At 40.3% G+C, this 25,164-nt stretch overlaps 1 protein-coding gene across 1 annotated transcript in view; it reads left to right on the top strand.

Moving 5' to 3' along the window:
- EMB2765 (P-loop containing nucleoside triphosphate hydrolases superfamily protein) overlaps positions 1-25,164 on the top strand; it is a 278,516-nt gene that overhangs the window by 17,406 nt on the left and 235,946 nt on the right. The window contains exons 5-7 of the mRNA XM_089391649.1: positions 22,962-23,048; positions 23,123-23,275; positions 23,530-23,696. Of these exons, the coding sequence (XP_089247775.1) occupies positions 22,962-23,048; positions 23,123-23,275; positions 23,530-23,696 (407 nt within the window). The remainder of the gene's footprint in view (positions 1-22,961; positions 23,049-23,122; positions 23,276-23,529; positions 23,697-25,164) is intronic.

Raw genomic sequence — 25,164 nt, 5'->3', positions numbered from 1 at the left:
ACTCAGTTGGCTGAGTATAAAAAGAAGAACAATAAGGGTAAGAGGCTGATTCTAGACGGAATCAAAGACCATTGCATTCCTCATGTGAGAGGAAAGAGCAATGCCCATGAGATGTGGACAGCATTGTCCAATCTCTACCAGAGTACCAATGAGAACCGGAAGATGGTCCTGAAGGAGAAGCTGAAGAACATTAAGATGGGTAATGATAGTGCAGCTGGATATCTCATAAAGATTACCAATGTGAGAGATGAGTTGGCAGCGATTGGAGAGGCCATTCCATCCACTGAGTTGGTGCGTATTGCAGTGAATGGCCTCCCCCGTTCATGGTTGAACTTTGCTGATGGGGTTTGTGCACGTGAGACCCTTCCCACATGGGAGAGGTTTTGGGATGATTGCATTCAGACAGAGATCAGGAAAGGACAGCTTGGGGCAGCCAAGCCAGTTGAGCAGGATGAGGATGTAGCACTAGTGGCAGGAGGCAAGAAAGGCAAAGGGAAGAAGCAGGCTTCCACAAGCAGTGGTGGGGGCAAAGGCAAAGGCAAAGGTAAACCGGGGAACACACAGAAGGACTATTCCAAGGTGAAGTGTTGGAATTGTCAAAAGATGGGACACTATGTAGTTGTGTGTCCGGAGAAGAAGAAGAAGAAGGGAAAGAACCAGGACGTGGCAGCTTCAGCTGAGATTGAGGACTTTGCAGGTCGTTTTGACCGGGAGTTTGCGTTCACTACATGTGAGTCCTTAGTGCAGGATCACCTGCCACACAGGTTCAGAGGGAGCATGATTTTCCCTCGATTAGCGGAGCATCTACAGGTATTTGGTATGTGGACAGTGGGGCTTCACGTCACATGACAGGAGTCCGTGAGTACTTCTCAGAGCTTTCAGAGAGTGGCACTGATATTGAGGTAGTACTCGGTGATGACAGAGTTGTTAGAGCAGTCGGGGTGGGGACAGTGACATTTCAGAGGGAGTCCAAACCTCCCTTGAAGGTGTCAGAGGTTCTTTATGTGCCAGGGATGAGGAAGAACCTCATATCCGTCTCAGCTTTGGAGGACAGAGGATATGACGTACTGTTCAGGGGAGGACAGGTGTTGATGTATCCCAGGGACACTCCAGCTGATTCAGCTAGAGTGATAGGTGTACGCCATGCAAAGGTGTACAAGTTTGCATTTCAGCCCCTTTTGGCATTGAGCAGTAGTACCGACAGCAGAGCTAGCAGTTCTGAGCTGTGTGAGATTTGGCACCGCAGGATGGGACATATGTATCATGGAGCCTTGAGGACATTGCGGGAGATCACTACAGGTGTGCCAGATTTCAGTACTGATCACTTTGATACTTGCAGAGGTTGTGCGATGGGCAAATTTGCCAAATCCCCTTTTCCCAGCAGTGACAGCAGAGCGACGGGGATACTTGATTTGATTCATTCCGATGTGAGCGGTCGAATGTCTCATGTTTCCTTGAGTGGGTATGAGTACTATGTTTTATTCATTGATGATCACTCCAGGAGGACCTGGATTTATTTCTTGAAGACCAAGAGTGAGGTCTTCAAGCGGTTTCAGGAGTTCAGAGCTCTTGTGGAGACACAGACAGGCCGAAAGATCAAGTCCTTGAGGTCGGACAATGGAGGAGAGTACACCCTTGGAGAGTTTGTTGACTATTGTGCGGAGGCAGGCATTAGGAGGGAGTTCACTGTTCCTTACAACCCCCAGCAGAACGGGGTTGCGGAGAGGAAGAACAGATCCATCATAGAGGCTGCCAAAGCTATGTTACATGATCAGGGGTTGCCATTGTTCTTGTGGGCAGAGGCCTGCAACACAGCTGTTTACTTGCAGAACAGGAGTCCGCATCGTGCCTTGGGGCACATGACTCCGGAGGAGGCTTTCTCTGGGAAGAAGCCTGATCTTGGTCATCTTCATATCTTTGGATGCATTACATACTCCTATATACCCAAGGAGAAGAGGACCAAACTAGAGCCCACCGCAGAGAAGGGTATCTTTGTGGGCTACAGTGAGACCTCAAAGGCCTTTCGGATTTACATTCCTGCACAGAGGAGAGTTGTTGTCAGACGGGATGTGAAGTTCGAGGAGGACAGGGCCTTTAGGAGGTCACGGGAGTTAGAGTATCTGGATCAGCCAAACCCTCAGCAGCAGTTGAGTCAGTCGCAGGGATCCAGTGGGCAGGGATCAGGAGGATCCGGAGGTACATCTATGAGGATGTCAGGTCCGTCAGTGAGCAGTGGCTCATCGAGCCAGAGGGGTGGTGCTCCGGGCAGCATGCAGAGCAGTTCACAGAGCAGTTCACTAGGGAGTCCACTGATGGACAGTTCACACGGTACCTCAGCTTCTACAGGTTCAGGTGCAGGCAGGAGGACAGCAGACAGACAGTCAGGAGTTCAGGCTACTGATGATGATGAGGAGGAGGAGTTTCATTCTCCGGTGGAAGAAGTGCGCTCAGGGAAGAGGAAGCCCAAGTGGCTTCAGGACACCTTGAGAGATGCCACATCTGTTGCTGAGCCGAAGAGGCCGGTCAGAGAGAGTAGACCACCTGAGAGGTTTTGTAGTTATATGGCGATGGTTACCAGCATCCTTGACTCTGAGCCTTCTAGCTATGAGGAGGCAGCTAGCCAGCAGGTCTGGAGAGAGGCCATGCAGGAGGAGTATTCTTCTATCATGAAGAATGATGTTTGGGAGGTGGTGCCGAGGCCTGAGGGCAAATCCGTGGTTACTTCCAGATGGCTTTATAAGGTAAAGCATGCTGCAGATGGCAGCATTGAGAAATTCAAAGCGAGGTTTGTGGCTAGAGGGTTCTCCCAGGTAGAGGGAGTTGATTATGAGGAGACCTTCGCTCCCGTGGCTCGATATACTTCGATCCGCTCCATTATATCGATAGCAGCAGAGATGGGTTGGAAGATCCACCAGATGGATGTGAAGACCGCATTTCTCAATGGCTTCATACAGGAGGAGGTGTACATTGAGCAGCCACAGGGCTTTGAGGTGCATGGGAAGGAGTCCCATGTGTGCAGATTGAAGAAGGCCCTTTATGGCCTGAAGCAAGCTCCCAGAGCTTGGTACTCCAGGATAGATGCATACTTGCAGGGGATGGGTTTCACAAAGAGTGAGGCAGATCCGAACCTTTACTTTATTGTGATTGGTGAGGAGCCTCTCATTCTGGTGCTGTATGTGGATGACTTGATCATTACAGGTGCAGAGAGACTCATAGAGCACTGCAAGAGAGATCTTGCGGCGGAGTTTGAGATGAAGGACATCGGCTTGATGCATTACTTTTTGGGTTTGGAGGTGTGGCAGGAGGAGGGGCATTTCTTCCTGGGGCAGGGGAAGTATATTGTGGACATCCTTAGCAGATTCCACATGGAGGATTGTAGACCCATGTCGACACCGATGATCACCAACTGGAAGAAGCTTCATGCTTCGGATTCCGAGTTGGTGGATCCCACATTGTACAGGCAGCTGATTGGTTCCTTGATGTATTTGGTCAACACTAGACCAGATATCTGTTTTGCAGTCAACACGATGAGTCAGTTTATGTGTGAGCCTAGGAAGGTTCACTGGGTGGCTGCAAAACACATTTTGCGGTACTTGCAGGGGACAGTGGATTATGGTTTGGACTACAGGCAGGGAGATGGAGTGAGATTGGCAGGATACACTGATTCTGATTGGGCAGGTTGTGCTTCTGATAGGAAGAGCACTTCAGGGTGTTGTTTTGGGTTGGGTTCAGCAGTAGTGTCATGGTTCAGCCGGAAGCAACAGTCAGTAGCACTGAGTTCAGCGGAAGCAGAGTATATGGCAGCCAGTCTAGCTAGTTGTGAGGCCATCTGGCTTCGCAAGATGTTGTTTGGCTTATTTGGCAACCGTTGAGACCTTCAGTGATTTACTGTGATAATCAGAGTTGCATTAAACTCACGGAGAATCCAGTATTTCATGACAGGTCAAAGCATATCGGGATTAGATATCATTTCATCAGAGACTATGTTCAGAAGGGAGCTGTGAAGCTTGAGTATATTTCCACTGATGAGCAGGTTGCAGATATCCTTACCAAAAGCCTTACCACGGGGCAAGCATGTCTACTTCAGAGACAAGATGGGTGTGGTGAGGAACACCTTCCTCGGTAAGAGGGAGTGTTGAAATTTGGTACCGGAGGACAGGTGGTTCCCTTAGGCTTTGATCTTTGGCCTAGGGAAAAGTGTCCAAAAGAATTTAATTTTTCTCCTAAAGTGACTTTATAATTTTATAAAGTTAAATCTAATTTAAAAGTGACTTTAAGTGATAAAGTTATTAAGTCTAATTTTAAAGTGACTTTTATAAAGTCAATGAAAAATTAGAAAGGAAAAGTGACTTTGGAAATAAATGACTAAGTGGGTCTTTATTAAAGTGGGGTGAATTAAAAAATAGAAAGTGGGATTTAAATGAGCATTTAATCTCAACCATTGATCTAAATCTATTTCAGCCATTGGATTTAGAGATCACCCAAAAGTCACTTGGATCACCCAAAAGTTACTTGGAGTTATATTAAAGGAGGAAAAGGAGGAAAAGGTCATTCATTTTCTTTCATGAGCAGATTGGGAGAAGGAGAGCAAGAGAGCAAGAGAGATTTCTGAGCAGGAAGGAGAAGGAGACAGCAGCTTGGCACACATTCCAAGGCAGCAGTTGAGCAGATTTGTACAGCTGATTCAGCACATAGTGAAAGGCAGATTTTTGCACAAAAATCGAGGAGCAGTTTGCTGATTTTTCTGCACACAAAACGGAGGTCGTACAGCATTTATTGCTGTCCTGTTTGCTGTAATTTCCAGATTGCTGTGAGGCACGGGAAAGGAGATAAGTTGTAAATTTGCTTGCTGATTTTTTGCTGAATAATTCTCACTGTAAAAAGACAATTTTCAGAAATAAAGAAGAGCTCTCAAACTGGTTTTCCCCAAGAGTTGTAGGGGGTTTTTCCAGGGTCAAGTTGACCAAAAATATCAGTGTTTTAATGTGTTTTAATGGCTGTTTTTAATTGCTGATTTTTAATTCTGCAATTTCCAGCATTCTGAAAAATTTCCAGAATTTGTGTTTTCAGCAATATTTATTTTTTTCAGTCTGTTAAATGTATGGTTATGGGAATGGGCATTTAACTACATGGGAGAAATAAGGAGAAACTGAAAACCGGGGTGGGAAAACAGAAATTTTTACAATCTTCAATCTCCCAGGCCCCAACCTGTAATATGCCAAGCACTGATTTGGACTTCCCAAGGCACCAACCTTGTCAATTTTGAGGCACCAACCTCTAGGGCTCCAACCCTATTTTTGGTTCAGGCTCCGGCTTGGTTTCTTGAGGACTCCCATCCTCTAGGGCTTCGACCCTATCTTCCAAGGCACCACCCTTGTCTCTACGAGGCTCCAACCCTTAGCTTTACTTCGTCAAGATATGTTTGGTTATACTTCACGACTCCCAATATCTTCTTTAACAAGCCCTGTCAATCTTTTGTTATGCCTTCACTTAGTCTCCACATCACATCATCAATGGCAACCTTGTTCTTCACATGAAGGTGTCACCACTGCTCTTCATGTTACCCAAACAAAACTTCTTCAAGGTCACCTCATGATGGCTTCAATACATCATGGTCTTCAATGATCTCCACAAATCTTCAATATGTCGCTTCACAGAGTTCTCCAACTCGGCCCAATTCTGTTCTCAAGAGAAGACTTCAACAAGCTCTATTTTTCCAATCCCAATAAATCAACACTTTGACCATGACAACTACGACAACTTCGACCATGTCAGCGTCAACCACGACAATTACGACAACATCAACAACGACAAATATGGCAGCTTCAACCATGACAACTACGACAGCTTTGACCACGAAAACTTAGACCACTGTAGGTTCAACCATCGCAACTACAACAGCTTCAACCTCGGTAGATTCAACTATGACAGCTGCAACAACTTCAACCACAACAACTACGACAACTTTAACCACAACAACTACGACAACTTCAACTACGACAACTGCGACCACAACAGCTGCGACCACAACAGCTTCGACCACGACAACTACGACAACTTCTCTACTCCTAGCTTGAACCTGTGGGAGACTATTTAACCCAAGAACAATTCCACAAACCTGTCTTCCTTGCTTTTCTAGGCTGCGGCTTCTTCTCTACCTCTTGTCTTGTCTCCACTGGAAAATCTGAGCTTGAATGGACGAATTTAGGTTTATATTTATGGTGATTTCATTTATAACTGAAGGGACATGTCTATTTGAAGTGAGGCCGACTTGTATGACTGAGTGTAGGTCGGCTCACAAACTATTGGGAGTTTCGGGGCAAATAAGGGCTCGTTACAAAGAGGAAAAAATCCTCTTTAAGATGGTCTAGGATCCATTTTGAAAGGATGCCTCCAGGGTGTCCAAAATAATTTTTCTTTGTGATTGTCCTTAACTTTTATGCATAAAAAGTTTGGGACAACATGAGGAATGTTTGGGACAACGTGGGTTCTTCATTCTTTGGCTTCTTCATTGTTATCAATGTCATCATATGATCATAAAGTCATTATGTAGGAGTGTAGCATCCATGTAGCATGGCACATCAACAATGTCATCATATACTAGTGCAGTCATAGTGCAACATCATTAGGAGAACTCCAAAATAGTCTTCCAACCATCAAATGATCTCCAACCATGTTATCAAGACCTCATCAAGTGCCATCATCAATTGTGTTCATTCATCAAGAGTATGGCATCATCACATGTAGTCCTCCATATGTCATCAAGGGCTTCTAAATACTTGGCACTTCGCACTTCTTAAGACTTCTTCATTAGTGACTTGACATATTAATTGATGTCATTCTAATCAAACAAGAGATATGACATCATCATTTGGAAACAAGCATCTATTGTCTTCAACCTTATCATCTCATACTAAGGTTTCATGATATTCATTAGGCATCTCAAGAATATTTGCCATCTCGGCCAATGGCATATTGACATCAATGACAACATTGATTAACAATCTCCCCCTTTGTTCATTGATAGCAATATTCTTGCCCTTCCAACATTCTCTCCCCCTTTGACATCAATGGCAAACGAGGTGCCGAAGTACTCCCCCTGTCAAGATGCTTCTTTTCTTCACCAATAGTAGTTCTTCATAGGTATGTTACTCCCCTTGTCATGGTGCTCTTCCTTCTGGAAATGTGGTCCATAATAGATGCGTTTACATTTCATCATGTGCTGAACCAACTCCCCCTGCTTGCATAAACTCCTTTAGCTTCTTTAGACAAGAAACATTTCTGGCTTGTGATCAAGTGGAAGAAACCTTCAATAATAGTCCATCGGATGAGTAAGAAATCATGTTCTTCAATGGAGTTGCTCCCAAGAGATGATCTATCAAAAGATGATTGTTTATGTGTGACTCATCAAGAATTTCATAGGGACCATTCACGAATAGCTTTTGCAAGAATGCTCAAGAATCACAAACTCCCCCTAATTGTATGCATGGTCTCCTTTTTGGCAGAGTCTCACCATCAAATACTTGGAATATCAAGGATGACTTCATCAAATCAACAACATGTATTGTTGGCTGGAGTGATCAAGAGACTTCTGGATCCAATTTGCTTCCTTCTCCATACTTGTGTAACTTTCTTCTCTGGCTTGGTTGACATAGTTTTAGCTTGAGGGACCCAAGTCAAGTTACAGTCACGTGCCATATGTCCAATGTTATGGCAATTGAAGCACACCATCTTGTCCATGAATGAGTAATCATGACTTTTGCAAAATTGATTCTAGGAGATTGACGGGGACCATTATATTTGTCTTTGTAAAATGCCCTACAATCTTTTGCCATGTGCCCAAAGTTTGTACAAGAATAACATTAACCAAGAAATATACTTTGATACCTGGGAGAGGAAGATTTCCTTAATGTACTTCTGAAGTCTTTTTGCCTTGGGATTCTTTGATGATATTCATTACCTTTTGTATTCTTGACACCATCTGCAAGTCTCCTTGGAATAGGATTTCTTCCGTTGTTGTCTTGACCCTTGTCCTTTTCTTTCCTGGAACTAGGAGCATCAACATTTCTTCCTAGCTTCCTCACATCCTTGTCGTTTGAAGAATTATCATTCTTGCTTGAGGATTCACTTGCATATCCAAGACCTGATTTATTGAGGGGAGACCTTTGATGACTTAGGATGTCATCTAGGGTTTGAGAACTTTTCAAGTTCTTATTCACCAAGTGAACTTCCTTTTTAAGAAACACAATTTCTTCCTTCATTTTCTTGCATTCTTCATCCTTCTTTGATAGAATGATCTCCATTTCTTCCTTCATCTTGTTTGCTTCACATGATTGGGCCTAAAGATAATTGATTTTTGATCTTAACTTGGTGATGTCATCATCCTTTTCTTCTAGTTGGCATATCGTGGTGTTTCTCTCCTTTTCTGCTTCATCAGCTTGTCCTTCTATGAATGCAAAAGCTTCCATTACCTTCTCAGCTCCTTGTGCTTGTTTCCTTGCTTCTTTTAGTTGAGATCTAAGGGAGGAGATCTCTTCCTTGTATTGACCAATCTCTGCTTCAAGTTTGTTCAAGCTCTCGAGTCTTTGTTCAAGGTGGATTGACAAAATTTGCCTTAACCAATTGATTTGTCATGGATATGATTTCTTCGTGATGCTTTCTTTTGTTTTGATGAAAATCCTCCTTAAGTTTGGTGAGCTCCTCATTTCCTTCTAGTACTTGAAGCTTGAAAAGGTCAGCTTCCTTCCTTGTCTTGTGTTGGTCATCATCTTCCACTTTCTTCTTAAGTTCCTCATTTTCCTTTTTCAAACTGTTAATCTCTTCCATGGCAGCAATAAGTTTTGTCAGCTGATCTTCTTCTTCTAGCTCTTCTTTGGCCTTGATCTCATCATTCTTATTTTCAGCTTCCTTGATGGGTTCTGGATTTTCTTCTTGCTTTCCATCATCTTCTTTACTAGTGGTCATGGTCAATGCTCCTTTTGAGTGAAGGTCATGAAGTTTGTCCCATATACACTTAGCCGACGAACATTTTTCCAAATTGGCCTTTATAGAATTTGGTAGCCCATTCAAGATTGCCTTCATTGCTTTTGCATTGTACTCCTTGGATTCTCTGTTCATCATCTTATCAATAATCACTGATTCCCATACTTCAACGCTCTGAGCCATTAAGAAATTTCTCATTCTTACCTTCCATACATCAAAGTTTCCATTGAACAATGAAACCTTCCCAATTTAATTGTCTTTAGTTTTCACGATTGAGGAAGAGACATCTTTAGGAGGATTGGAGGCTTTATTCCTTGGCTTTGCCATTTGTGTTCTAAGGATCAACCTTCAAGCTGTTAGGCTTTGAGTGAAGGAACCGTCTTTGATACCAATTGTTGGAAATACTGAGGAGGGGAGGGGGGTGAATCAATATTTCTTTTCAATTGTTATTTTTACTAGTTAGATCACCTATATTTAGAACACAAAATGAACCATGATAGAATAAATACTTTTATTAATTTCTTCTTTCAATAAATCAAGTACAATATATGTAGGGCTCCAACCCTAGATGAAGACACCAATCTTCAATCTCCCAGGCTCCAACCTATAATATGCCAAGTACTGACTTGGACTTCCCAAGGCGCCAACCTTGTCAATTTCGAGGCACCAACCTTTAGGGCTCCAACCCTATTTTTGGTTCAGGCTCCGACTTGGTTTCTTGAGGACTCCTGTCCTCTAGGGCTTCGACCCTATCTTCCAAGGCACCAACCTTGTCTCTACGAGGCTGCAACCGTTAGCTTTACTTCGTTAAGATATGTTTGGTTATACTTCACGGCTCCCAATATCTTCTTCAACAAGCCCTGTCAATCTTCAGTTATGCCTTCACTTAGTCTCCACGTCACATCATCAATGACAACCTTGTTCTTCACATGAAGGTGTCACCACTGCTCTTCATGTTACCCAAACAAAACTTCTTCAAGGTCACCTCATGATGGCTTCAATGCATCATGGTCTTCAATGATTTCCACAAATCTTCAATATGTTGCTTCACAAAGTTCTCCAACTCTACCCTATTTTGTTCTGAAGAGAAGACTTCAACAAGCTCTATTTGTCCAATCCCAATAAATCAACACTTCGACCACGACAACTACAACAACCACGACAACTTCGACCACGACAACTTCAACCACGACAGCTTCAACCACGACAACTACGACAACTTCAATCACTTCGACTACAACAACTTCGACTACGACAACTTCGACCACGGTAGGTTCAACCACGACAACTACGACAGCTGTGACAACTTCGACCACAGTAACTACGACAACTTCAACCACAGTAACTACGACAACTTCAACTATGGCAGCTGCGACCACAACAACTTTGACCATGGCGACTATGACAACTTCGACCACGGTAACTACGACAACTTCGACCACGACAACTACGACAACTTCTCTGCTCGTAGCTTGAACCTGTGGGAGACTATTTAACCCAAGAACAATTCCACAAACTTGTCTTCCTTGCTTTTCTAGGCTGCGGCTTCTCTACCTCTTGTCTTGTCTGCACCGAAAAATATGAGCTTGAATGGACAAATTTAGGTTTATATTTATAGTGGTTTCGTTTATAATTGAAGGGACATGTCTATTTGAAGTGAGGCCGACTTGTATGACTGAGTGTAGGTTGACTCACTGCTAGGAATAATTTCCTTAACTTAAAAATTCAATATCTCACAAACTATTGGGAGTTTCGGGGCAAATAAAGGCTTGTTAGAAAGAGGAAAAAATCCTCTTTAAGATGGTCTAGGATCCATTTTGAAAGGATGCCTCCAAGGTGTCCAAAATAATTTTTCTTTGTGATTGTCCTTAACTTTTATGCATAAAAAGTTTGGGACAGCGTGGGTTCTTCATTCTTTGGCTTCTTCATTGTTATCAATGTCATCATAGGATCATAGAGTTATTATGTAGGAGTGTAGCATCCATGTAGCATGACGCATCAACAATATCATCATATACTAGTGCAGTCATAGTGAAACATCATTAGGAGAACTCCAAAATAGTCTTCCAACCATCAAATGATCTCCAACCATGTTATCAAGACCTCATCAAGTTCCATCATCAATTATGGTCATTCATCAAGAGTATGACATCATCAAATGTAGTCCTCCATATGTCATCAAGGGCTTCTAAATACTTGACACTTGGCACTTGGCACTTCTTAAGACTTCTTCATTAGTGACTTGACATATTAATTGATGACATTCTTATCAAACAAGAGTTATGCCATCATCATCTGGAACCAAACATCTATTGTCTTCAACCTTATCATCTCATTCCAAGGTTTAATGATATTCATTAGGCATCTCAAGAATATTTTCCATCTCGGCCAATGCCATATTGACATCAATGACAACATTGATTAACACAATGTTCTTAGTAGTGAATAACTTTGACAAGGTTTCATACATTTCCAGAGCATGATTGATGTTGTCTATGAATGGGACAAGGTTGTCCTTTATTCCTTCTACCATTAGAGTCATGCCCACTAGTTCTAGTTCCCTGAACTTTACTTTGTCAGCATCAGTGGAGTCTTCTATATGCTTCTTTACTTTTCGTTTGACCAAGTCTAGAAATTTGTTCTTTTTAAGGATGAGGTCAATCCTCTTCTTCCAAGACCTATAGTTTGAGGCTCCTTAAAGTTTGTTCTCTCCCTTGATTGTGTTAGACATCTTCCTTGAATATAGTAGAGTCTTTCCCTGAGATAGTCCTTTTGAATGGTTCCTTGATCAAGTGCTTGAGACTGCCTTTTTCTTCTTTCTTCACCAAAGCTCTGATACCATGTTAGAAAATCAGAAAGGCAGAAAGATTTTCTTATTCTTGATAATTACTTGTGATGTTCTTGATTTGTTATTACAATTCTTTATATCTTCTTTCTTTTAGTTCATCAAGCAATTACCAAAGCGAAAGCACATAAAACAATGGACACCAGATGTAGGCACTATGCCAGGGAAAAACCCCCCTCGAGGGGAAAACCTAGTCAAAATTCTCTTCCTTTCAATAGTATTCTTTGAGACTCTTCACCCTAGACAAATACCAAACCTTCCCTCCACACCAAGTCAGCCTCCTAGATCTTCGACCTCTCTTCCAACAACTTCGACTATGTAGCAGCTTCCGGCATCAGGCAACTTCCGACATCAACAAAACTTGGAAGACTTCGATCTCCCAATCTAGGGCACGAAATAGAGAGAGAGAGGCACCAAAATTTTGTTTTTCTTCTTCTCCTTAGATTCCACCCAATTCGCACTTCCTTTGGCTTCCTGGCTTTGTACTCTGGACTTCTCAGCTTCCTTAGAGATATCGAACTTGCTTGAGATTAAGTGCTTTAAATGAATTCGATTTGCTTCTATATATAGGCTTCAAGGGAGGTCGAATTGATTTCCTTAGACCAACTTGATGTGGAGGATACATAAATTACATTTGACTCAATACTTGACCTTTTTACATGATTTAAAAATCCAAGAAGGGTCTTTTTAAAAGTACAATGACTCTATTGACCCAGAATAAATCCTAAAAGTCCTCAATGGGGATATTGACTTAAAACATGGTGACCCAAGCATGAAACCCATGCTTTAATAAGTCACAATAATAATAATAATAATTCTTTTCTTTATTCATTTAACAAGTACATTACAAGATGACTCAAATACATTAAATGAAGACCGAACCTAGTTACATTTTCCAACAAGTTGAACCTCCCTTAAGGCCCTTGGGGTTATAGGAGGGCCAATACTTGGAATTCCATGATTGAGATAATGTGTTCCATTCTTCTTATGCCATACTTAACAACATCCATCCCACCTTACAAGCCCCATGTCTCATCTTTGTTCTTCAGGTACAACTTGTCATTGGTTCTTGGGGATTTGGCACTCATATGTTCACATACCTTGAGTAGGTCTCAAAAAATTTGCCCTGGGAGGTTGATGCAGCTAAAAGAAAAGGAAAAAACATATCATGGCCACAATAAAATAAAAGAAAGAAAATCAAAATGCAAATGATGACCGAGACATAAGAATTAGCACGTGGGCAAAAGCCTAACATGAGCTCTACCTACCTCATATGGCCATCACCCAGTTCCTAAGCACATGATGCTCCATTACATCAAAGAAGGAACCCTTGCATGTCCCAACCCCAATAAGTGATAAACTGACTCATCCTAAAGGGGTAATAAAACTACTACATCATACAAAGCAAGCTCTAAACCCTTGACCTATAAGTGGTAACACAAGGAATAATCAAGAAGAAATTAAAGGTGCACAAGAGGGGTGGAAGCTCTGCCCATTGATTTTTCTCCCTCACAAGAATGACAACTAGGGTTTGAAAGCTGGCGTTTCTTATTCCGTTACTCTTTTGGTAGGGTTTGGCCATCTTTAACCATCCCTTAGACTCCATCACCCAAGGTTAAGGTACTGGCCTTTTGTTACATGGTTGATCATCTTGAAACTCATCTTAAAATTCACTTTTCTCCTCTAAAGCCTGATTTTTGGCCTCTTAAGATAAGCCACTAGCTAGGGCTAGGGCTCTTTTCTCAACTAGGGTTTGAAATGTTCCTTGGTAGAGGGATTCAACAGATGGAGGTGAGGTATTTACCTCAAAATTAAGTCATTCATGTGGCTAATTTCTCTATTTTAGGGCAAACCTTGCTTACCCTAGGTAGATTTTGCCCTAGAAAGGCCCTAGTTTGCCCTAGGCTTCAACTTGGGGCTTATTGAAGGTTTTTTTCTTGATAAATTGAAGGTGCACCTTTGTTGGAGACCTTTTCTCGACCTTGCGATCCTAGGTTGATCTATTTCCCTTGCTAATTCTCAAGCCCTAGGTCACGTTGTGCCCTATTTAGGTTTATTGGAGGATGCACATTGCCTTATTGTCCTCGCTAAGCCCTCTTCTTAGGTAGAGTTGTCCTCCTTAAGCCTATTTTGTTACCTTATCCCTCTTTACCTGATATATTCTCTAGGTGACCTAATATAAGGAAGTCTCCCTAGTAGTGAACGTCCACTAAAGAGCAGGATGTAGTCGCTGTGGTGAGAGTGGGCCACACTTCATATTGTTGTCCCTTGGTCTAGCTCGTCTTGTGAGCCACCCTCACAAGACTTGTTAGATTTTGAGGCAACACCTACATCAAAATATCAACATCACATATGTGTTAAAGTTCATTTTCTTGCTCAGCTAGTAATCCTTCTATAGAAAACTTGGATTTTTCTCCAAAATAAGTTGAATTTCTAACAGGTAAGGTTTTAAACAAATACTTATTTGTATGGTTATTCTTTGCTTCCCTAGGTAACAAGTTTAGATTACTGTCTGCATTGGACAAGCCATCTTATACTCACATCCTAGTGAGAGTTTTACAAATTTCTTCTCCCATCAGTTACTCACTTTTTCAGGCCTAGGAAACCCCCATCCTCGGGTGATCTACCTTTCCTATAGGACTTTCTTGTATGGGATTATTGAAGAGATTGTTAGAGTCTTATAGCCAAGTGCCCTTCTGGCGTGCTCTAACATAAATACACTACATTGTTCATGGAGTGTTATAATCAAGGTGCCCTTTATGACTTGCTCCCATGAGGTAATCAAAGTGTCACAGAGCTGCAATGTCACCACAATGAATTTGTTCCTAGGCCCTTTGCTTCACTATTTCACTTGTATCATAACATTCAGTTCCCATGAGATATATTAAAAAATTTCAAATCAGAAATTTTAATTGCCTGAATTTGCTTCATTCAAAAGTCAGATCTCACAAACATGAGACTTCTAGTTGTGATGTTGGGCTCCTGCGCAGGTGCTCATTTTTTCTGTCATAGTGGCTCTTATCTCACACCCCATTTCAACACTTTACCCACAATTTGAACTTTCAATCAACCAAACATTGGTAAGTGTTCATACATAAAATCATTCTATTGCAAAATATAGAACATCCCTTGAAGTGATCTTATAATTATTACACACATAAATATTCTATCAGTTTCAACTAATTTTAGATGGATTGAAATGAAACTATCATTACATTATATATTTGCATCATGATCATTCTAAGCATTTCCAATGCAATCAAACATATTAAAACAACCCAAATGGTGAAAACTAAGAGTTACATAACCACTGAGTGCTTCTAGGGTTTGTCCTAGGTATAAGAGTCATTGTCATATATGGAAGACCCTATGGGCACATTGTAAATTGTAAAAGAAAATTCATTTTGTCTTGAAAATGTCAAAATACCTCCAAGATCAAGTCGGCTTACATAAGTTGTCAAGTCGGCCTACATGAAGAGCCACGTCCACCCTTGAAGGAAGCCTAAATATAAGAAGAACTCGTTCTCCATTTGGATCGTTCATTCACTCATCTCTTATGCAAAGAAGGAAGCAACAAAAGTCGAAGAAGGAAGTGCGAAAAAGCAAATTCAAGGGAAGAGCAGTTAGAGGGAGATCGAAGTCTCCTAGAGAAGCAACAACGGTTGCAACAATTGCTGGGGAGAAGAATTTCGGATCTATTGGGAGGTCGAAGATATTTCAGCTGGAGGCTGAGGAAGACTTGATCTTGGAGGGTATTTGTCTGAGTCTAGGTTATGGTATTTGTCAATTGAAATATCTAGAAGATAAGAAGAGATTTTTCGGGTTTTCCCCTAAAGAGGGGGTTGTGGCCCTTGCTTGCAACGTACATACTGTGTCATTGTTCTTACTGTTTTGGTAACTGTTTGATGTATTGCACATTGGAATAAGAAAGATCAAAGCTAATAAGTAAAAAGAAAACACAAGCAGTTATCAAGTTAAGAGAATTAACATATACATTGCTCTATTGAATTCTCAACATGATATCAAAGCTAGGTTCTCTAAGGGCATTATGAAGATCCCCTCTACAATGAAGGTCATTAAAAGAATTGCAAGCCATCTCAAGAAAGGCATCAAAGAGGTATGGAGTCTCATATTCTCTTCAAAGAAGGAATCACTCATAGAAAGGGATGAAGGACTCTTCTCTGCTCTCTTTGGGACATTCCAAGATGAAGACATCTGGGTAATTGATAACGGTGCATCAAGGTACATGACTGGTCACTCCCACCAATTAAAGACATTATCAAAAGGAAAATCCGCATACTCTATGGAACTTGGAGACAACAAGAGCTATCCTGTGAAAGGCATTGGATCATCATCCATAAAGCTAGAAGATGGAAGCAACATCCACCTCAACAACATTCTGTTTGTTCCAGGTTTGCACAAAAATCTACTTTCTATTTCAAGCTTAGAAGATAAAGGAGATAGAGTAGCCTTCATTGATGGAAAATTAGTTGTATGGGCAAAAGACTCAAGCATAGAACAAGCAAAAGTGATTGGTATTCGAGAAGGAAGGCTCTACAGATTAGCATCTCCTATAAATCATACCCTAGTTCACACTGAGATTAGTCTATGTGAACTTTGGCATAGAAGGTTTGGTCATTTACATTTCAAAATTCTTCCAACCCTAAATCCCATAGTAGACGGAATACCAAATCTGAAGGAGGATCATGAAGGTGTTTGCAAAGGATGGGCATTAGGCAAAGATACCAAGAGACCATTAGGAAGCAGTGCTTCACGGTCGAAAGAAATCTTGGATCTCATTCACTCTGATGTATGTGGCCCTATGACTCCAAAATCACTTGGAGGACATCTTTACTATGTCACATTCATAGATGATCACTCAAGAAAGACCTGGGTTTACTTAATGAAAACCAAGGACGAAGTATTTACTAAATTTCAAGAATTCAAAGCCGAAGTGGAGAACCTTACAAAAAGAAGGATCAAGATACTAAGATCTGATAATGGAGGAGAATATACATCCAAAGAGATCATAGCATTCTGTAAGGAATCTGGGATTAAGAGGGAGTTGATAGTTCCATACAATCTTGAACAAAATGGAGTTGCAGAAAGAAAGAACAGGTCCATTGAAGAAAGTGTAAAAGCAATGATACACGATCAAGATCTACCGAAGTTTCTTGTGGGGTGAGGCAACTAAGACAACAGTCTACATACAAAATCGATGTCCTCACAGATCTCTAGACAACAAAACTCTGGAAGAAGTGTTCACTGGGAAGAAGCCATCTGTCGATCATCTCCGAATCTTTGGATGTCCTGTGTATATTCATATACCAAAGGACAAAAGAAAGAAGTTGGATCCTTCCGGTGTGAAGGGCATATTTGTTGGGTATAGTAACTCATTGAAAGCCTATAGAATCTATATGAAAGATGGACATCACATTGAAGTTAGTCGTGATGTCATATTTGATGAGAGCATAACATTCAAGAAATGAAAAGAACTTTCTATAGATTCTGATGACGAAAAACACCCTATGTTTGAGGAAGAAGTTGACAAGGAAGAAGGATCTCACCATGATGAAGAAGGACCTAGTGAACCTGTTCAACTTGTGGTCATTCAAGAAACAAGGAAAATACCTAACTGGTTGAAATCTACACTACTTGATGCAGAAGGTCATGGGGCAACTCAAGGATCATTTAGAGAAAGTAAAAGACCCAAGAGATATTCTGGGTATGCTGCATACATGACAAAATTAATAGAAGCAGAACCATCCACTTTTGAAGAGGCTATAGAACATCGAGAATGGAAAGATGCCATGAATGAAGAATATCAATCTATAATGAAGAATGGAGTCTGGGAGATCGTACCTAGGCCTGAAGACAAATCTGTAGTTACTTCCAAGTGGATCTATAAGATCAAGCATGCAGCTGATGGAAGTATAGATAAGTATAAAGCAAGATTTGTGGCAAGAGGGTTCTCTCAACTTGAAGGCATCGACTATGAAGAAACTTTTGCTCCAACAACAAGATATACAACAATTCGATCATTAGTCTCTCTGGCAGCATCGATGGGATGGAACATCCACCAAATGGATGTCAAGACTGCGTTTCTGAATGGCACAATAGATGAAGAAGTCTACATAGAACAACCCTTGGGATTCGAAATCAAAGATAGGAAGGCATATGTTTGCAGATTAAAGAAAGCATTATATGGCCTCAAGCAAGCACCAAGGGCATGGTATGCTAGAATGGATGCATACCTACAGAGACTAGGCTTCACAAAAAGTTTTGCTGACTCAAACCTCTATATTAAGGTTGTAAACAATGAACTTTTAATTATTTTTTGTATGTAGATGATCTTCTCTTGACAGGTGTAGAAGGTTGAATTGAAGAATGTAAGAAGCAGTTGGCTGTAGAATTTGACATGAAGGATCTTGGGCTAATGCATTCCTACCTAGGACTAGAAGTCTGGCAGGAACCTAATGAAATCTATTTAGGTCAAGGAAAGTATGTGATCAAGATTCTGAAGAAGTTCAACATGATGGATTGTAAAGATGACAACTTCAATGATCACAAACTTGAAAATATTAAGGAATTTCGAATCAAGCCTTGTGGATCTCTCTAGATATAGACAATTGATTGGCTCATTAATGTACTTGGTGAATACTTGACCGGACATATGTTTTGCAGTAAATGTATTCAGTCAATTCCAAGTGGAGTCGGAGCATGATCATTGGATAACAAAAAAACATATCCTGAGATATCTGCGGGGAACCATCAACTACTTCCTGAAATATAATAGAAGGAATGATGTTCAGTTGACTGGCTATACAGATTCCGACTGGGGAGGTAGTGAACAGGATGGAAGAAGCACTACAGGAGGATGTTTCAGTTTGGGATCATCTATGGTCTCATGGATGAGCAGAAAACAAAACATCGTTGCTTTGAGTAGTGTTGAAGCCGAATATGTTGCAGCATGCGAAGTTAGCCGGGAAGCAGTTTGGTTAAGGAAGCTGCTATCTAACTTATTTGATGGACCGATGAAGCCTACAGTGATACGTTGTGATAACACCAGTTGTAGTCGTTTGTCTGAGGACCCTATATTTTATGAGAAGACAAAGCATATCAACAAGCATCACTATATACGAGAGCTAGTACAAAATGGTGTGGTGCAGCGACAATATATCTCCACTGACGGGCAGGTAGTTAACATATTGATGAAATCACTTCCAAATAAGAAGCTTGTATACTTAAGAGACAAGCTTGGTTTGGTGGATTTGTCCTCTCGAATTGAGATGGAGAGATAGACACAACATTATTGTCTTTGCTTGGGAAGAAATAATGGAGGATTGGGTAACCATCTGGCATTCGATACTCTTTGAGAATGTGGTAGGGTATTCAAGATATAAGAGTAGTCGTGGACCGATATTCCTTGAGGATTAGCTACCCAAGATAAGAATAGTCCATTGGGAGGTCATACTCTGTGAACACTCAGTGGGGTTTGTACCTTGGAGAGACAATGCTGATGTTGTCTAAAAACATCATTGGTCTCGCCAACATTGTGCTCTGATCTTGTGGAGAGATAGAGCTGTTAGTCAAGGCCTTGCTATATGACAAATGTTGGTTATTATGATGCTAGACAAATGGGTTACCTATCCGACTCTTCTTATGAGATCTCTTCAGATTGAGAATGATCATGTACCTCTAATGAATACCTCCCTAGTTAAGAGGGAGTGTTGAAAAATGTGTAACTAGGTTCGGTCTTCATTAGCATGAAATGTATTCTTGTATATATAAAATGAAAAAGAAATTATTATTATTATTGGAGCATGGGTTTCATGCTCAAGTTCTTTTATTTGATAGGTTAAGCACCTATTGAGTGCTTCTAGGGTGTGTCCTAGGTTTAAGAGTCATTGGCATATATGGAAGACCCTATGGGCACATTGTAAATTGTAAAAGAAAATTTATTTTGTCTTGAAAATATCAAAATACCTCCAAGATCAAGTCGGCCTACATAAGTTATCAAATCGGCCTACATGAAGAGCCACATCCACCCTTGAAGGAAGCCTATATGTAAGAAGAACTCGTCTTGCATTTGGATCAATCATTCGCTCATCTCTTGTGCAAACAAGGAAGTAGCAGAAGGTTGAAGAAGGAAGTGCGAAGAAGCAAGGTCAAGGGATGAGCAGTTAGAGGGAGATCGTAGTTTCCTAGAGAAGCAACAGTTGCTGGGGAGCATAATTTCGGATCTACTGGGAGGTCGAAGATATTTCAGCAAGAGGCCAAGGAGGACTTGATCTTGGAGGGTATTTGTCTGTGTCCAAGTCATGGTATTTGCCAATTGAAAGATCTAGAAGATAAGAAGTGATTTTTCGGGTTTTCCCCTCAAGAGGAGGGGTTTTGGCCCTGGCTTGGAGCCTACATACCATGTCATTGTTCTTACTGTTTGATGTATTGCACATTGGAATAAGAAAGATCAAAGCTAATAAGTAAAAAGAAAACACAAGCAGTTATCAAGTTAAGAGAATTAACATATACATTGCCTTATTGAATTCTCAACAGTAACTCCTTGCCTTGATGGATATTCTTATATCTTGGGATGGTGTGCAAGCATCATTTAATAGGCATTGCTAGGAATCATGGCTTAAGGGAGCATTTGCATCAATAAAGCCTTGTAAGGGTGATCATCATATGTACTTTTCATTGACATTATCCCTTTGATCTCAGTGCACCCGTTACCCCACATGCCATGCGTTTTATGTACTTTGCACTCCTCTTTTGCTTTGGCTTTGCATCCTAACAGTCTCACTATTGTCAATGCATTTGCATGTCTTAAGGCATCATTCTATAGGTTTTGAGGCACACAAGGTGTTCATTTGATTCCATATGCCTAGATGAACCACTTGTCTTTCAAAGCAGTGAGATCCCATTCACAGGACTCTAGTTATAGTAGTGGACCTAGTTTTGGGGCAAGTGGGCTTTCCATGTGGCATTGCACGCAACATAGTTTGAAGCCAAGTGATGAAGTGGACAACGAAGATGAGGCAAGAAGGCAACCTGTACAAGCCAAATTAGCTCAACGCTCAAGCCAAATCTACTCAAATCCAAGCACTTTTACCACACGTGTGGCATGATGTCATTTTCTTTCGGGTCATTTTGGTGGAGTAAAGGAAGAACATAAGGCTAATATTGGAACATTGGAGCTTAGTGTGCAAATTTGGATCCCTCAAGGACTAATTCTTAAGCATGAAATGTAATGTATTCCAAGACTCAACTAAAACTCAACTCACGAGCCAATCAAAGTGACCTTCCAACTCCGATTCCTAACTCGGTCTTGTTAACCTGTGGCTTAACTTGGCCTTGAGTGCTTACTCAACTCCTCTTTAGTGAATGAGACCCTTAGTTTGACTAGAGACAAAGGAAACATGTTCCGACATGTTTAGTGTTATTTAATATCCTTTTTTTTGTTTTTTTCCTCACTTTTTGAGTAAAAGTGAGTACGCACCCAAAGGACGGTATTAAGGTAATGTTGGTACTTTGAGCATTAAACGATTACCTACATGCCATACACAATTTCCTAGTACCACTTTTTTATTTGTATGTAAGTTTTAATTAAAGATTCCCGTTTTGCGGGAAAATTTTAATTATTAAAAAATCTGAAGAAAACCTAATGCAATTCTTCGAGACTCAAGATAATGCCTAAAATGGTAATATACATTGACTCGACTTAGAAAATACACTCAAGGCCTAGTTATTACGATGCGCTCCAACTTTGGAGGATGTGAGTGAAAAAACACAATTAATTATTTATTGTTAAAAAACAAAAATAATTAATTAAGTGAAAAAAGACACTCCTGATTGATTTCCTTAGTAACCAGGTCCCAAGGGGCTAAGTCTTTTACATAATTTCATCATGCTAGTGACATTTGTTTACAATTTCCCCATGGGGCATGGAAATTGCATGGAGAAAGAAGAGAGAAAAATAAGGGGCAAAATTGCTATTCAGGACTTTTGGACTTGAAAATTTGACCGGTGCCTTGTCCAACTTTGATGTTCTTCTTCCTATCTCTGCTAAGTACATCTGGCAGGTAACAATTAGTAAACTGTAACATTACATATTTTGCATACTTCTGTAGCCAAACCATTTGAGGCATTTTAAAGCTCAATATCTTTTTCATTGTGAAATACAAGAAGACTCCAAAATTCAATGGTCATTCTCATAAATAGGCAATCTTATCTCACTTTACAAGCTCCCACTTGACATGTCTTGTCACGTTGATGCTTTCATCTTGTCATTTACTTTTCATTTCATTCTGAAACCTTTAACATCATTGACTATTCTAATGTTAATCTTTCTATCCTCAATATATCATTTGACTGCTAAGATAGGCATCGGCTTCTAGATGCTCATTGCCTGTTGGGAAATTTGCCGAAGCTTGGCTTGCAGTTGCTCCACTTTTTCAAAAAGCAAATGTTTTGAACTTTGAAAATTTTTGTAGTTTGCTAAGACGACATCTTCTATTCCTGGTCTGCTTGTCAGCTGTGCTTCTGTAGCATTTCTCTCATCTCTACGTGGATGATATAGTTCCATCAGAATTGGTGGGGTAATGACATTGAATTCTCCTTCATGGATTTTCTTCTAGTCTGTGTAAATATATCCATTCATTTCTCTTGAGTGCTTATCTTGTATATTGAATCTTGATCCTATAGTGCGTGCAGGATTTGAAAGCTTCCCTTTTCTCCTACAGTTTAGTTGCTTGAGGTACTTCCATTTCTTTATTATCTGTATTATTACTGTGGTCTCATTGATTGTTATTGGCTATTAGTGGATGTTATTAAATATTTCCTTTGATTTCAGTCCTGCTTTGCTGAAAAACTATTCCATCTATTTTCATAATTGTTCCTTGATATTCGTGCTGTGGTCTGCATGTCCTTTTTTTCACGTCGTAGAATAGCTTCTATTTTCATTGGGAGTAGTAGAATTAATATCCCATATTTTATGTATCCTTAGTTATGATGCATATCTTGCTCAAGGTGAAGCTGTATATAACTATTCTAGCAAATTATCATTTGTACATTTAATAACTTGTACTTTACTGTATAAGCATTCTGACTTTTGGTAGATGAGTACTACTTGCAGAGCTTGGAAGATGAGATAGTGCGTGGAACAGTGCTTAAACTCGTCCATCTGCAATTATGGCACAGCCTTTCTTCTGGTCGTTTTCAGGTATTAAGAGTGTCATTTGAGTCTTGACAGAGGATTGTACTGTTGCTTGCACTAAGCTTATATTCTGGTTGCAGATGGAACTGTGCTTACATCCTCAGCTCATTAAAAAATGGAAAACAATGGTCAAGAAAGAAGCTAAGGAAGCTAGAAGAACTGGAATGTCCTCTGATCCCCGTGATAAACTTGAAGTGAAATTTTTGCCTATGTTGATTCAAGAATTTTTAGAGGTAAGAGTTTGTAACATCTGATCTCATTGTTTGTCCATCCAATGTAGTGTTATTTAATGGCATTTTGATGTGCATAGTATGCTTTTCTATTTGGATCTCGTCATTCATTCTCATTCATAGGTCTGGTTTGTAACTTGGTGATGGTAAAAGAGATTCTTTTATTGTGCATCAGTGTTTGCTTCCACTGGTTGATCTGCTGGAATATCTAGTATAAGAATAGGCATTGATTTCAGAATGGTGTTTTCTTCTTGCAGATACTAGATTCAAAGGTCATAAATTCTCCAAAGCACAGCGATGAAAGGGAAAGATCGATTAATTTGTACCAAGATGGTGGAGCATTAGTAGATGAAGCATGTCTGTTATATTGTGAGCGATTCATGGAGTTCTTAATTGATTTATTAAGTCAGCTACCCACTCGAAGGTATTTTCTGTGTATAGGCATTTTCCATGTGCTTCTTTGTTTATGGGCATACTGACAAACATGATATCTACAGTCTGCAAGATTTATTCTTTTGGAATACTGTTTTCTCTTTTTCTTTTTTGGTTGACCTGTAAGTCGCATGACATGAGAGCATGGGACACGGAAGACACAAAATAAGAGTATCCAACATGTGATACAGTGAACCCCCATAAAACGACACAGAGGGCAGGTTACATATTATATTTTAAAATATATAATGTGTATTAAAAAATAATACAAATTAGTGAACTACACAAAATATGAAATATATAAAACATTTACGTGATAATGACACGGATTCAATCATACAAGTAATGCATATAACCAAAATAACATTGAGTGCAATCCATCACTGAACCAAAAAAACATCAACAAAGAGGCCCTAAATGGCTTATAGAGTCCAAAAAAAATCATGCTAAAACAAATAACTAGTACACCATATCATCAAAATCATTGCATATATTAAGATCCTCATCGTCAATATCACCCTCTAAGCATTAAAATATGATAGGAAAAGCTTAACATGTCAAATTGAGATTCTATTTGAGTGTTGAGTACATTTTTACTAAGATCATGATAGAGGAGTTCAACAATCAATTCCACCAACATCGAGGTAGATAGATGGCTTGGTCCTATTAATTAAATACCTATGTTGCACAGGGATGAGTCCACCAAAATTCATGGCGTTTCCTATGTCTCGACGATCTGGGTACTTTGGAACTCGTTGGAAACTACCCCAATTGGCCGGGGACTCTGTCGGGCACTTGAGGACTTCTTGTTCATCCTCAGGCTGTCCCTCGAAAAATTGGGGACTTTTCAGGGTACTTTAGGACGTCCCCCAATATCAAGCACATTAAACTTAAAAAAATTAAATTTTAAAACCTAAGTCCTAAACTTTAAAGTAAAAAAAAATAAAATTTGAAACCTAAACCCTATTGCAACCTAAAGCTATCGAATAAACTAAACCTATCGCATACACATTAAACTAAATCTATCACATACTACACACTACACTACACTGCGACGGCGAAGGTAAACACTGTTACAGAGACACGACAACGAAGGTAAACACTGAGCTCGAGCGAAGGTTGCAAGTAAACACTGAGCTTAGTTGCAACCTTCGCTCGAGCGAAGGTTGCAGGTAAACACAATTAGCATGGGTTGCAGGTAAGAGTTGAGCGAAGTCTGAGACAACGGACAAAGGTAAATGTTAAACAGAGAACTCCATTCACAACGACAAAGGTAAATAGAGTTGAGAGAACTCGAGCGAAGGTTGTAGGTGAGGTAAGAGTCAAGCGACGGGGTGAAGTTTGAGACTCTTAATTTGGGATTTATAATTAAATTTTAATGACTTATTCATGTTTACAATTTACAGTCACTATACTCCATGAATTAATTTGCCTTCAATTTGAACTTGTCTCTTTCTCCA

Source organism: Pinus tabuliformis, chromosome 1_1, assembly GCF_031772625.1.
Source record: "Pinus tabuliformis cultivar Carrire ecotype Pingquan chromosome 1_1, CPIR1, whole genome shotgun sequence".
Taxonomy (NCBI): Eukaryota; Viridiplantae; Streptophyta; class Pinopsida; order Pinales; family Pinaceae; genus Pinus; species Pinus tabuliformis.
The sequence above is the reverse complement of the archived record's forward strand: the minus strand, read 5'-3'. Positions and strand labels throughout refer to the sequence as shown.